Source organism: Juglans regia, chromosome 13 (genome assembly GCF_001411555.2).
Source record: "Juglans regia cultivar Chandler chromosome 13, Walnut 2.0, whole genome shotgun sequence".
Lineage (NCBI taxonomy): Eukaryota > Viridiplantae > Streptophyta > Magnoliopsida > Fagales > Juglandaceae > Juglans > Juglans regia.
The window spans coordinates 23,460,939-23,472,821 of record NC_049913.1 but is presented as its reverse complement, the minus strand read 5'-3'; the positions used below and the strand labels follow the sequence as shown (position 1 = coordinate 23,472,821).

The following is an 11,883-nucleotide window of genomic DNA, read 5'->3' as shown; positions in this document are numbered from 1 at the left end:
CATGGAAATGATTTGGAACCTATGATGAGAATCTAGCTAATTATGATCAATGTTACTATAAGCTTAGTAGATGATGAGTTTTTATGATAACTTAAATTGTTTATTTAAGTGAATATCATAGCGATAATATGTCATCTTGTTGAAATGATATATGCTCATTATTTAATTGTTCACTAGGTCAATTAGCATTGTTTATCTTGCTCACTAAGTTCTTAAATGTCGACTATTTTCCTTAGATATCGAGAATCTTCACAATCATCTCCAATCAATGATAATGGACTAAAACCACCATTAATGACCATCTTATGTGTGGCGCCCCATTCCTCGATAAGGGACCTAGCAAGGATTCGTGGTATCAAGAGTGCCAGCTGGTCGGCAACTCCCAGAGTTTAGATCAAGAATATGCATGTAATGCTCATCAGGAAGTGCACATGTAAGTAAATAGAGATCTGTATATGGTTTAAATGGCTTCTGGTTGTTAATCTTATATTATGAGTTCATGGGGTTGAAAAAAAAATTAACCCATTGCTAAACTGTCATTGTAAAAAAATTGAAAAGTTCTTTTAATGGAGAATTCTGTATAGTACTTTTGTTCAAGAAAATACAGCACAAAAGTAATTTGCACTGTATGGTATGGGGTCGATGATGCTGTGAGGGTTTTTTTTTTTTTTTTTGCATGTCATCATTTATTTTTTTTTTAGTAATCTGATTTGTTGGTTTGTTTTTTCCAAGGAAATTTGCACTTTTGGATTGGAGTTGATGATGCTTTGAGGTTTGTATATATCTTTCGGTTTGTTTTTTTTTTTTTTTTTTGGGGTTTAGATTTGTATATCTTCTTATTGATTCCCTTTTTTGGATGGGAGCTGCTACATACAGGCAACATTTATGCCAGAATGTGCACAATGTTGATGTGGTAAAATGTCACATCAGTATTTATATTATAAAAAAAAAAAATTCAAACCCAAAAAGTCAAAAAATCAAAGAGGTCTCAATCGGCTTTGTATCTCTGGACTTTTTTTTACCAAATCTCCTCCAAAATCTCTCCTGCCCTTTCGTGAACTTCCGTCGACTGCTACCCATGTTGAACCAAGTAAGATCCAAGATCAAAGCTTTTTTTTTATTTTTTTCCTTGTTGTTGTTGTTGTTGTTGTTGTTGTTGTTGTTGTTGTTCATCTATGCTTGGGTTTATGACTATGTGAGTTGGAAAATTTGTAAAACGAAAGGGTGAAATCTGTGATGAGAAGAATGTGGGAAAATCTATTAAGGTTGATTTCTTCCTATGAAGTTGTGAATCAAGCAAATATATACAAGATGAGTATTGGGTTAGTGTGGGTCCAAGTTTTACTTATTCTTTGTCAAATTCTATATAAATCTGTCTCTCAAGGGTTGACCAAACAATTATTCACTCTACGGACCAACGCAAGACTCACTCAAGGGCGTCGAACCAGAGAGAGGGTAGGGGAGGGGAGGGGGAGAAAATGATTTCGTGGATGGAGAAGATGAAAAAACAAAACACACCGTTTTTACAATGGAAAAGGTATTTCTTCAGTTGTCTTGGAGTAAAACACACCGTTTTCATTTAATCCAAACGATGCATTGTACTCCACGTAGGATACCATCCGCGGGGCCTTCCCCCCTCACGCCTACGTTTGGACTTTTCATTTTGGATTTGTATTTATTAATATATTTAGCTCGGTTTGTATATTGTTGGGTTTTCGCTTTCAGCTTTTTGAAAAACACAGATGGGTTTTACTTTTTTTTTTTTTTTCCATGTTTGAAATGTTTAGGTTTTTTATTTTTATTTATTTTGGTTTGTCTTTTTTATTTTACGATACCCATGTTTTAATGCTACAATATAAAGTCATATTTTGTTAGAGTGTTAAAAAGAAAAAAAAAGTCTATTTCATCACCCCCTTCTTTATCACTTTGTTAGTAAGAAATGTTAATTTTATCTACGAGATTCATAATAATCTAACCATAAACATTCCATTGTAACATTTATATTAATTTGCAATAGTTTATATTTTTTCTATATAGATTCTTTAACTTTTTATTAATTATACAAAACTATTAAATTGCTATCATGCAGGACCATTTATCATATTTAGAGAATATTGAAGCACAAACTTCGGAAAAAGAATGGATGATTCAACTTGATGTAGATCCTGATCGACTCAACCAACAACATAACAAAAACTTCAATGTCCTCTCAATTTTGTTTTAAGGGAAACAATCATCATTCATTCATCAATAAACTTATATCCATGAACGGATACATTCAAGGATGTGCCCATATCAAATATGACATCATAAACTAAAATAATAAATTTGGAGCTCCACCTGTACACTATTTCTTTTAGTAACTAGTCTGGTCTTCACTATTGCTAATACTCTCTTCAGACAAACATCGAAAAGACAGTACAATCTCACTCTTCATACAAGGAGAGGACTAAACATTTACAGATAAAAGTCCGAGAGACGAAATCTTTTTTTATTTTAATTAACAATAAGAAAATCAAAAAGGAAAGTAGTAAGATAAATGTGAAAAATGACAAATTAAAGTTTGGACCAATTTCGGTAGACTTCAGAATCTGTGATGGTGTGTGAAGGCAACATGTTTGTCTCTTTTCAACCACAAAGGTCATATCCGTCCTTTTTCGCATTTATCTCATTACTTTCTTTTTTTGTTTTCTTATTTTTAATTAAAATAAAAAAAAAATTCGTCTCTCAGACTTTTATCTGTAGAGATTTAGTCCTTTCGTTCTATGAAGAGTGAGATTGGGTTGTTTTTTGAACGTTTGTTTGTAAATAGTATCAGCAGTAGTGAAGACCAGACTAGTTACTAAAGGAAATAGTAACTCCGGTAGACTTAAGAATCTGTGACAACCTTGAAAGCAACATGCTTGTCTCTTTTCAACCACAAATGTTAAATTTGGTTGTGGCGAGTTTGGTGATCTAGCGCGTGTGGCGAGAAGAGTTGCCGGAAGGAGTGACGCATGAGGACCACTCAGGTGATTTTCGCAAAATCGTCACTTTTCTCCGAATGATTTGCGACTTGGGAGTCTACTTGTGCCACGCGTCTCTCAGGAGTTACTGGAAAGTTGTAGATCTGTCTTTTTCGACCTTGAAGGAAGCAAAATAAAACTAAGCAAAAAGAACTATCTTGATAGATAAGGTGAGTGGATGGAGGAATGACAGGAAGGACCTCCAACTAGGGGTGATAAACGGTCCGGTCGGACCAACTGGACCGATCCAGACTGAGACTTAGACCAGTCTGGTCCGGTCCATATTTTGGAGGACCGAAAACATTCGGTCCGGTCCACGATCCATGGTTTTTTTGGACTGGACCGGACCGAATGAAAAATTAAAAAAAATATATTTTTTATATATAATAATTGTACAATTAACAATATAAATTTTTAAATATATTATTAATACTTGTTAATATTCTATAAATTAACAATATTTTATATATATCTTCATTTAACCTATCACTATTAACAATATAAAATTTTAAATATACTATTAACACTTGTTAATATTCTATGAATTAATAAATATATACTATCAATTAGTTAATTATATAATAATTATATAAATTAATAATATAATTTTCATCTAATTTATTATCATTAACCATATAAAATATTTTTTTATTGAGTTTGTTACATAATCTATATTAATAAGTCACTTAATTTAATTTAGTATTTTAAATAAATTTTTTTTATTAATTATTTAAAAAAAAAATTGGCTGGACGGACTGGACCGAACCGGGTCCGGTCCCTTTGGGTGTTTGGTCTGGAAAAATGATGGACCGAAAATATTCGGTCTATTGCCGGACCGGACCAGACCGTTTGCAACCCTACCTCCAGCAAAAATAAGATCCAGAACCCTTAATTTTTTACGAGAGAGAGAGAGAGAGAGAGAGGAGACAATAGGGTTTCTTTCAAGAATAGTTTAAATTTTTTCTATATAGATTCTTTAACTTTTAATTAATCATATAAAACTATTAAATATCTATCATACAGGACCATTTACCATATTTAGAGAATATTATAACACAAACTTCATAAAAAGAATGGATGATTCAACTTGAGATAGATCCAGATCCTGATCGACTCAACCAACAATGAAACAAAAACTTCAATGTCCTCTCAATTGATCTTGTACAAGATGACACAAAATGATCAATTATTCCACATACCAGCTAACCAACATTTTGAACTAATCTTTTTCTTAAACTTGTATTAAATTTGTATTAAACAAGTTTAGTATAATGATCAATTTACTAAACTTGTATTAGACTATGGTGTATCTTGAATTAATCTTTTTGTTTTCTAGTCTATGCAAACTTGTAGTTATTATACTCCACTTAGCTATCATTATACAGAAATATTTGTTAAAATTTGTCCCTTTTTTTCCTATGCATTAACTTATTCATTAATCAATCTTTTTTTTGTGAAAAAATATATTAGTTTTGCCAAGAAACTGTTTCACCCAACTAGACAAACGTAATTTGCACGTTACTCCAGACCTAGTATATATATAATGTAGATTGCTAAAACCTGCAGAAAAAGGAAACGTGCATGGCTCAGAATTTATAGCAAACCAGCCTTGGGATTTTCTCTTGGGTCCTTATTGGGCTTGTTTTACGTCTTTAATCACTTAACAATCTTAATGGTTCGATCTTAATTTCTAAAATGAGTTCAATTTATTCAATAAATAGTTTTAGGCCAACTCAACTTCTAAAATAATCCTACTCATCCAATAAAGTTTTCAACCACTTACCAAATAAAATAGATTTCATTTGGTCATTAAAAAATATCAAATGATTTTAACCTAATTATTAAGTTCAATAAAAAAAAAAACTCAAAAGCTATCAAAATAACAAACTTTGGATCTCTAACCTATTCAAAATTACTCATTAAATCTCAAATGGGCTTCCCATAAATATAAATTTTAATAAATTAATAGTTGTGGGCTTGGGCCTAGGCCCGGGTGTTACACAACCAGTACCTTTGTGTTAAAGATAGGATTTGATCCTGTTTTATTTAAATTGTATGCTTATAGACAAGCTATTATATTTTTATTAAGAAAAACTTCAACAAAATTCTTCAATTTCATATTGTTCTACTTTATCGATGGCTGTTTTAAGCTGGATACAGTCTGAAAACAATACCTCGGTGAAGATGCAACAATAATCGGAAGAAATTGCTTTCGGGCTCCGATAATACACAGAAGAAACCGATTCTTTGGTAAATTTTATATATTTACGACTTGGATTTACATCTTGATTCTTTATATTATTAAATTGTATGCTTGTTCTATCACTTTATGAGAGAATTGCTCAATTGTCGATGCTTGTTGACTCAACTGATGCAATCTTACATGCAAAATTGAAGTCAGCTGATTCCATTTTGGAATGTTAATATGAGATGAGATCCTCTTTTGCCTAGTGTCAGAGTAATTGGTTACTCCTGGGATGTGAATAAATGCTATAATCAAACATTATTTCAAATGGAATTGGAATTTCTTACAACTGTTGATTTTGCATGATCATGTGCATTTATTTTAAGCAGCGAACAAAAGGAAATGACGCTGATAGTCTATGTCAAGACTGAAAGAACATCCCCAAAGACGGGGTTTGCAGTATTTCCTGTCAGTAAAGGAGATAAAAAAACGAGCTTTTACACCCCAAATGACAAAACACTAACGTATAGACTTCCAATATATAGAAGGAAATCATCACTGAGCTTGCATGAGAGGTCTTTGTACTTATACATACAACGAGGATGATAAAACAAGCATCAAAACACACAAGTAAACAAGTTAAGGTAGCAGCATACGTACAAACGTATATTGCTGTTTACGAAGGGACAGTTGAAATTAAAGATAAAGGACTACTGCTGAAACCCATCCAACTGCGTGATGAACATGGGATTGAATCCGCTATAAAGCCTGTTTTCATGAAGTCTATTAAAAAGTGACTTCCCCAATCCATATTTCCTCGCAATGTCAGAGCGGGCCCAAGCTGAATGTCTTGTGGATGCGCCGGTAACTATAACTGCTGTTTTGTCAGTAGCGAAATTAGCCAAAGGTATCACTGCCTCCGGCTCCATTGCCAATGAGGCATCTAACAGAAAAATGTGACTGAAATGTCCAGCAGGTATGCCTTCATTGTGTAATCGAAAGCTACTAACGAAAGTTGACAAAATTACCCTGAATTTCCGAAGTTTTTGTAATGAAGGACAAGTAAAACATTCCCCTTTTATAGGACATGAACGAAGAATGTCAGCAGGTACCCCATCCATCTCTCGAAATGCCGCATTGGCTCGAAACATATCCGATTCTAAAATTACCTTTTTCAAACTTCTGGTCAGCACGTCACATGTGCTGTTTGTAGGTGCGCATATAAGAATTAGACACTCAGGAGAGCTCCGATATATTTCACATACTGCTTCTTGAACAACAATTCCAGTTTTTGATAGTTCTTTTGAATCCATTGCAGTGACACAGTGTGAGCCACTGAGAAGATAAGGTGGTGATCCCCGAAAGCTTGAAATGTGACGAATTGCAGAGAGCTCATTTTTACCAACTTCATGATTGGCACGATGCAGAGTGGGTGGGTTAAGGTTGTCCTTTCGGGATACACAATATTCAGGAAAGAGGAAGTTCTGGACTGAAGGATTTGATGCAGTTTCAACTGCTTCATGAGCCCTCTTTAGGCACACTCTATTGAAAGAGAAGCTGATGTCATATTTTCTGGAAGCATAATGTTGTGAATGAAAATCATCTCCAAATTCCACTAAGACACGAGTGCTCTTCACCACACGATAGATAAAACCCTGTGTACCATTTAGAACGTCAGTATTGTAGACAATATGGCAGACCCACCTCATGCTTTGGTCAGCTTTCAATGTTTAGATTGCTTGTGCTATTCCACTATTTCGGTCAAATTTATAGTGAAAACTATACGAACTTATGATTATATCCCTAAGATAAAAAGGAATAAAATAATAACATTAAGAAAATCCATACCATGGCTAGCTAGATAGGTGGCATCACTAAAACTGTTAGTTTCCATTTGAATTGAATAATGAAACTGAAATAAAATGAATAAGTTGAAAGATAAATAGTGTTACAATAACTAAGATAAAGACCAAAATAACATTATGAGTCATGGGAAGGAAAAAAAATATGATTCTATCTTTTTTTTTCTAAATGGTATTATTCTTGTGATAAAATTCAAAAAATAATATGATCAATGCTCCCTTTTAGCTCAACCTAACTGTGAACGTTAATAGATAATGGACGTAGGGTCTTGATTTGCCCGCAAGTCCCTCAATTTGAATTACTCTGAGATGATTATGGACGTATGTTCTATTATTGTTTTCTAACTTTGAACATCAATACTATTTTTGGGTCTAATCGAGTGCTTTCTATCTTCTTGGTTTTGCCCCTTTGTGCTTGTAATGAAATTTGAATTTCTTATGAAAAGGACCCTCATTTCCAAAGCTGGCACCTGAAGGGCTATTGGTACAACCTAGATTTGTTTATACGTCTCATAATCCATATCTGGTAACTATTTTTATCGATGTCAGATAATTTTAATCATCCCCTTTTTTTAAATAATTTGTTTATGATGACGAATCTATGAGATCGTGCAAATGTGACATGCCTTTTCCCAATTATACTCCGGAGCCATGCAATGTTCCGCCATCCCATGTTTTCAAACAATTATAGTAAGAAACTTGTTTTTAAATAATGTCTATACATTACTCAATATCTCCTAATCCTTTAAATTTCCAGTGAGAAACATCCTTGTTATTGTCTTGATTCTTTGCATACATCCTTGGTACCAAAATAATATGCAAAAAATACCCACATGCTTCATCCACAAGCTAAATTTCATGACTTTATCAAGCATAAGCTAATGGAAGATCAGAAAGCTTACCTGAAAGGGCTCAATATCTTTACCCACAGGTCGCGCATAGACCAAGTCCCTCGATAAAAGGAATGGCCGCCTCTCAGGAATAGAATCAATCTCAAAAACTACAAATGTTTTATTCTTCTTCTTAAGATTTCCATTAAGATTTTTGTACTTGGTTGATTCTTTATAGATTGCTGCTTCATGGAGCTCCAAAGTCACATTCTTCAAGAGGAAATCACTCCATTTCTAATTCGAATAAAAGCATCAAGTTACAACAAGCCAGAATGAAAAAAACGTATCTAAAGTTAAGAAATGAATAGCATTCCTCCATCACAAAATTCTACTAAAATGTTACATCTTCCATATCACTTAAGAAGATCACCAGAGAAGAAAATAATATAGTTTATAATTATAGAAGAGATTTCTGCAAATACGAATGTAAAACACTCCCTTAAGTTAAGAGCAGCTTTTTTTTTCCCGTTAAGAGTTTAGAAAAAGGACTTGGCTCATGTCACTTGCCACACTTGCCTATACAAGAGATAGAACATTGGGGCACAAAATAAGTTGTAGTTCTAACAGTAACTACAACTATACGGTACAAAAACATTGATTTTTGCCAACCATCAGAGTGTTGTATAATTGATGCTATGAATGAGAACTAACAAGCGGTCAGTTTTCACAACAAAGTCACTTCATGAATGAATTATTGATATTGGCAGGAGTATGAGCCCTTCTCTCTTACCATGGAAAGCACTGAATGTGATAAATATGCACAACAGAACTAAAACCCTACATAAAAAAAAGAAGGGGGTGGGGAATAGCATAACCAGGCAACATTTACAGTAAAATATGTCTTATTTTATTGACTCAGGTCAACTATAATGACCTTTTTTTTTTTTTTTTTGATAGTAGACTATAATGACCTTGTTGACATGGCAACATTGAGGTTCAATCAAAACTGGTTTTTTAAGTGGTTCTTCTGTCATTTCTACTTGTCTGTAGTAAGGAGATTTCTTAATAGGGTTCACTGCATCTTTTCTGTTCCTTGCAGTATTTGCGTTGAAATACAAAGTTACTTGCCTGTCAGGTCCAATAGTACAAACAAAATTGTTTCGATATTTTTTTTCTTATATAGTTACGAAATTTCAAAATTTTGAGGGTGCACTAAAATCGTGTTATTTTTTATATGAAAATAATGAGCTTTTTAATTTGTTTATCAAATACTCCAAAATTTTGAGAGGGAGCAAAACTACCCTTATTTTCATTTAGGGAACAAATGAAATTTTAGCTTTATAAGGAACAAAAATTGCATTATATTGAAGGCAACACGTTAATTATAAAGTTGGAATGAGTCCAATCCACAATTTGTTTAATATTCGGCTCCTTTATAAGAGTAACCTGCATCCCAATATTAAGTTTTCATAAATTTTCAGTATTGCAAATATTTCAAATTTCAATGTGGGTATGTGGTTATGAATACTGAATTTAAACTGATAAAGGAGGACCACTGAAATTTATCGGTTGGTTCCTAACTAGATGAGTTGACCTAACTTCATTATTATATCCAACCTGCTCCATCTCTAATTATTAACAAAGTACAGTACGAGTGCTAACTACCGATAAAAGGACATGATATCTAAGGAGAGTGTCCTGATCTTAACCATTGCCTCAGTTCCAGCTTAGAGTACGTTGATTTGATATTTTTTATTTTCACTAGAACTTTCAGCAGCAGGAAATAACAAGAAAATCATGAATTAGTAAAATTAACTAAAAAATTTACCATTAAGCAAGATTTCAAAGTGGACAATACACAAGAGGTTTGATATGCCGAGTTATTTGCTTTACAATTAAGCTACCTTAAAACAGCAATGTATATATATATATAGGGCTGTTATGAGTACCTCCAAGTAGAATTCCTCAGCATATAACAGAGCAGTAAAGTAAGCCTTGTACGTTGAAGGAGACAAACGCTGCTTCAGAATTTCAGGCACGATGTTCTCCTTGATCTGACCTTTGATGTACTCAGGAATTGCAAATATAGGTGATGTACCATTTTCCAATATATAACTCTGTTTTCTTTCTTCATTTCCAGGAGTAGTAGTAGTTGGACATAGAACTGGCTTAAAGGTTGGAGGGGGCATAGGGGAAGATGAAGATGGCCCAGATGGAGGAGGCCCTTTTAGGGAAGATGCAGATGGTTTAGGAGAAGATTTTGGAGGATTAGGGAGAACTGGAGAGGAACTGGAAGAGGATGGGGGCAGATTGGATATAGAACTTGCAAATAATGATGTTGCACCCTTTTTTAATATATAACCCGTTTTTCTTTCTTCACTTACTGCATGAGATGTAGTTGGATATATGACTGGCTTGGAGGTTGGAGGGGGCTTAGGGGAAGATGAAGATGGCCCAGTTGGAGATGGAGGTCCTTTAAGGGATGATGCAGATGAAGAAGATTTTGGGGGATTACGGGGAACTGAAGAGAAAATGGAAGAAAATGGGGGCAGGTCGGAAGAAGAGGGAGAATAAGTAAAAGAAAATGAAGGTGGTTGTAATGAATTTGAAGAGTTTGGAGAAATTTCATTAGTCCTTTGGGAAGATTCCTGAACATATGGCTCCTTGATTATCAATGAATTTCTTATCCATGAATCTACTGCAACTTTGGCTTGATATAATGAAGGACTAGGCCGTGAATATGGTAAAAGTGGGTCATTATCAGGGGACGATGTGGTTCTGGTTCTTCGAATTGATTTATATACTAAATGGCTGTTCCTCGAGGTAGTGTCATCATATTCATAACCATAACCAAAATGTTCTGTATGGCAACAAAGAATGAAACGCAAGAATTCTACAAACAGAGACATATCGTACTTCTGGTGTCAAAACGAAGGGAAACCACTTAACTCTGTCTGATTGCTGAGAAAATGGAACAAATTTCAGAACATAAGACATGAAATTCACAACCTAACCTAGCATATAGTAAAATCTGGCTAAGCTTATGAGAGATTAATGTTTTATCACGTCCAACATAGTTTTTTTAGATGCATCAAGTTCAGAATAGTTAAAATCCTGTTATTTTAAATTTGCTACTTTTAATAGTGATCGTTTCAAATATACGGCAATAAAGATAATATTGGGCATGACTATATCAAATGTGCAGATCCTTTTTAGTGTGTTTGCGTGTGCGTAGCGAGAGAGAGAGAGTGTGTGTGTGTGTGTGTGTGTTTGGACGAAGAGAAAAAAGCGAGTACAGGTAAAGGAAACAAAATGTAGAATATTTTTAGTTCTTATTTTACTTTTAACTCCAAAAGAAAAACAAAGAAACAAATGGGTGATCGGGATTAATCTTGACTTCTCAAGCTTTTCTCTATTAAAGATCTAGCAACCAAGACTTTCATTACGGTTTCAAAACTTTCCCAGAAACCAAACAGGTGACTGAAAAGACAATCCAAAATCTGAGAAAACGGGGGATACGACGATGCATGGCAGAGATAAGAATTTACCTGGAGTTCGCGAGCCAAAGATTGAGCCCTGACTAGATTGTTGTTACATGGGAGACAATGATCTGATGATCCTGAAGCTCACTGACAATTCACAAACAAAGAACGGAGGCCAAAAAATATTCAAGAGAAGGACAATAATAGCATGCCAACTTTACTTACAAATAAAAATTACATTTTAGAATTATAAAATGACTTTTTATAATACTGTTTTTGTCCTTTTTATTTTATTTTATTTTTTATTATTTATTAATGGTGGACTATCATTATTCTTCAGGGAGAAGGAAATTTCAAAGAAACTTGTCTGAAGATACTTTCCTCTTTTCATGGTACTGTGAATGCGCACGTGGCATTAGCGATCAGCTCTTGAGTTTTTCCATTTAAAAATGCTTTGATTCCGAATTCGGGACAATTGTGTCTCGAATGAGTTCTTTTTTGTTTTTTACTTATTCATTA

At 33.9% G+C, this 11,883-nt stretch overlaps 1 protein-coding gene across 2 annotated transcripts; it reads right to left on the bottom strand.

The window, feature by feature from the left end:
• Positions 1-5,699: 5,699 nt before the first annotated feature.
• LOC118344299 (probable RNA helicase SDE3) lies at positions 5,700-11,573 on the bottom strand. 2 transcript variants are annotated; one of them, XM_035684813.1, is made up of 5 exons: positions 11,431-11,573; positions 10,708-10,843; positions 9,832-10,449; positions 7,955-8,176; positions 5,700-6,845 (listed from the first exon to the last, which is right to left on the bottom strand). In XM_035684813.1, the coding sequence occupies exons 2-5, from the start codon at positions 10,789-10,791 to the stop codon at positions 5,901-5,903; spliced, it is 1,869 nt and encodes a 622-aa protein (XP_035540706.1). In that variant the 5' UTR covers positions 10,792-10,843; positions 11,431-11,573; the 3' UTR covers positions 5,700-5,900. The 2 variants fall into 2 exon arrangements, with proteins under 2 accessions (XP_035540706.1, XP_035540705.1); XM_035684812.1 differs by having other exon boundaries at positions 9,832-10,843.
• Positions 11,574-11,883: the final 310 nt, after the last annotated feature.

Excerpts from the sequence above, each read along its gene's own strand:
- LOC118344299 (XM_035684812.1), bottom strand. The coding sequence starts at position 10,791 with ATGTCTCTGTTTGTAGAATTCTTGCGTTTCATTCTTTGTTGCCATACA. Across the intron at positions 8,177-9,831 it reads CTGAGGAATTCTACTTGGAG|AAATGGAGTGATTTCCTCTT; the intron begins GTACTCATAACA and ends TATTCGAATTAG. Across the intron at positions 6,846-7,954 it reads AAGATATTGAGCCCTTTCAG|GGTTTTATCTATCGTGTGGT; the intron begins GTAAGCTTTCTG and ends AATGGTACACAG.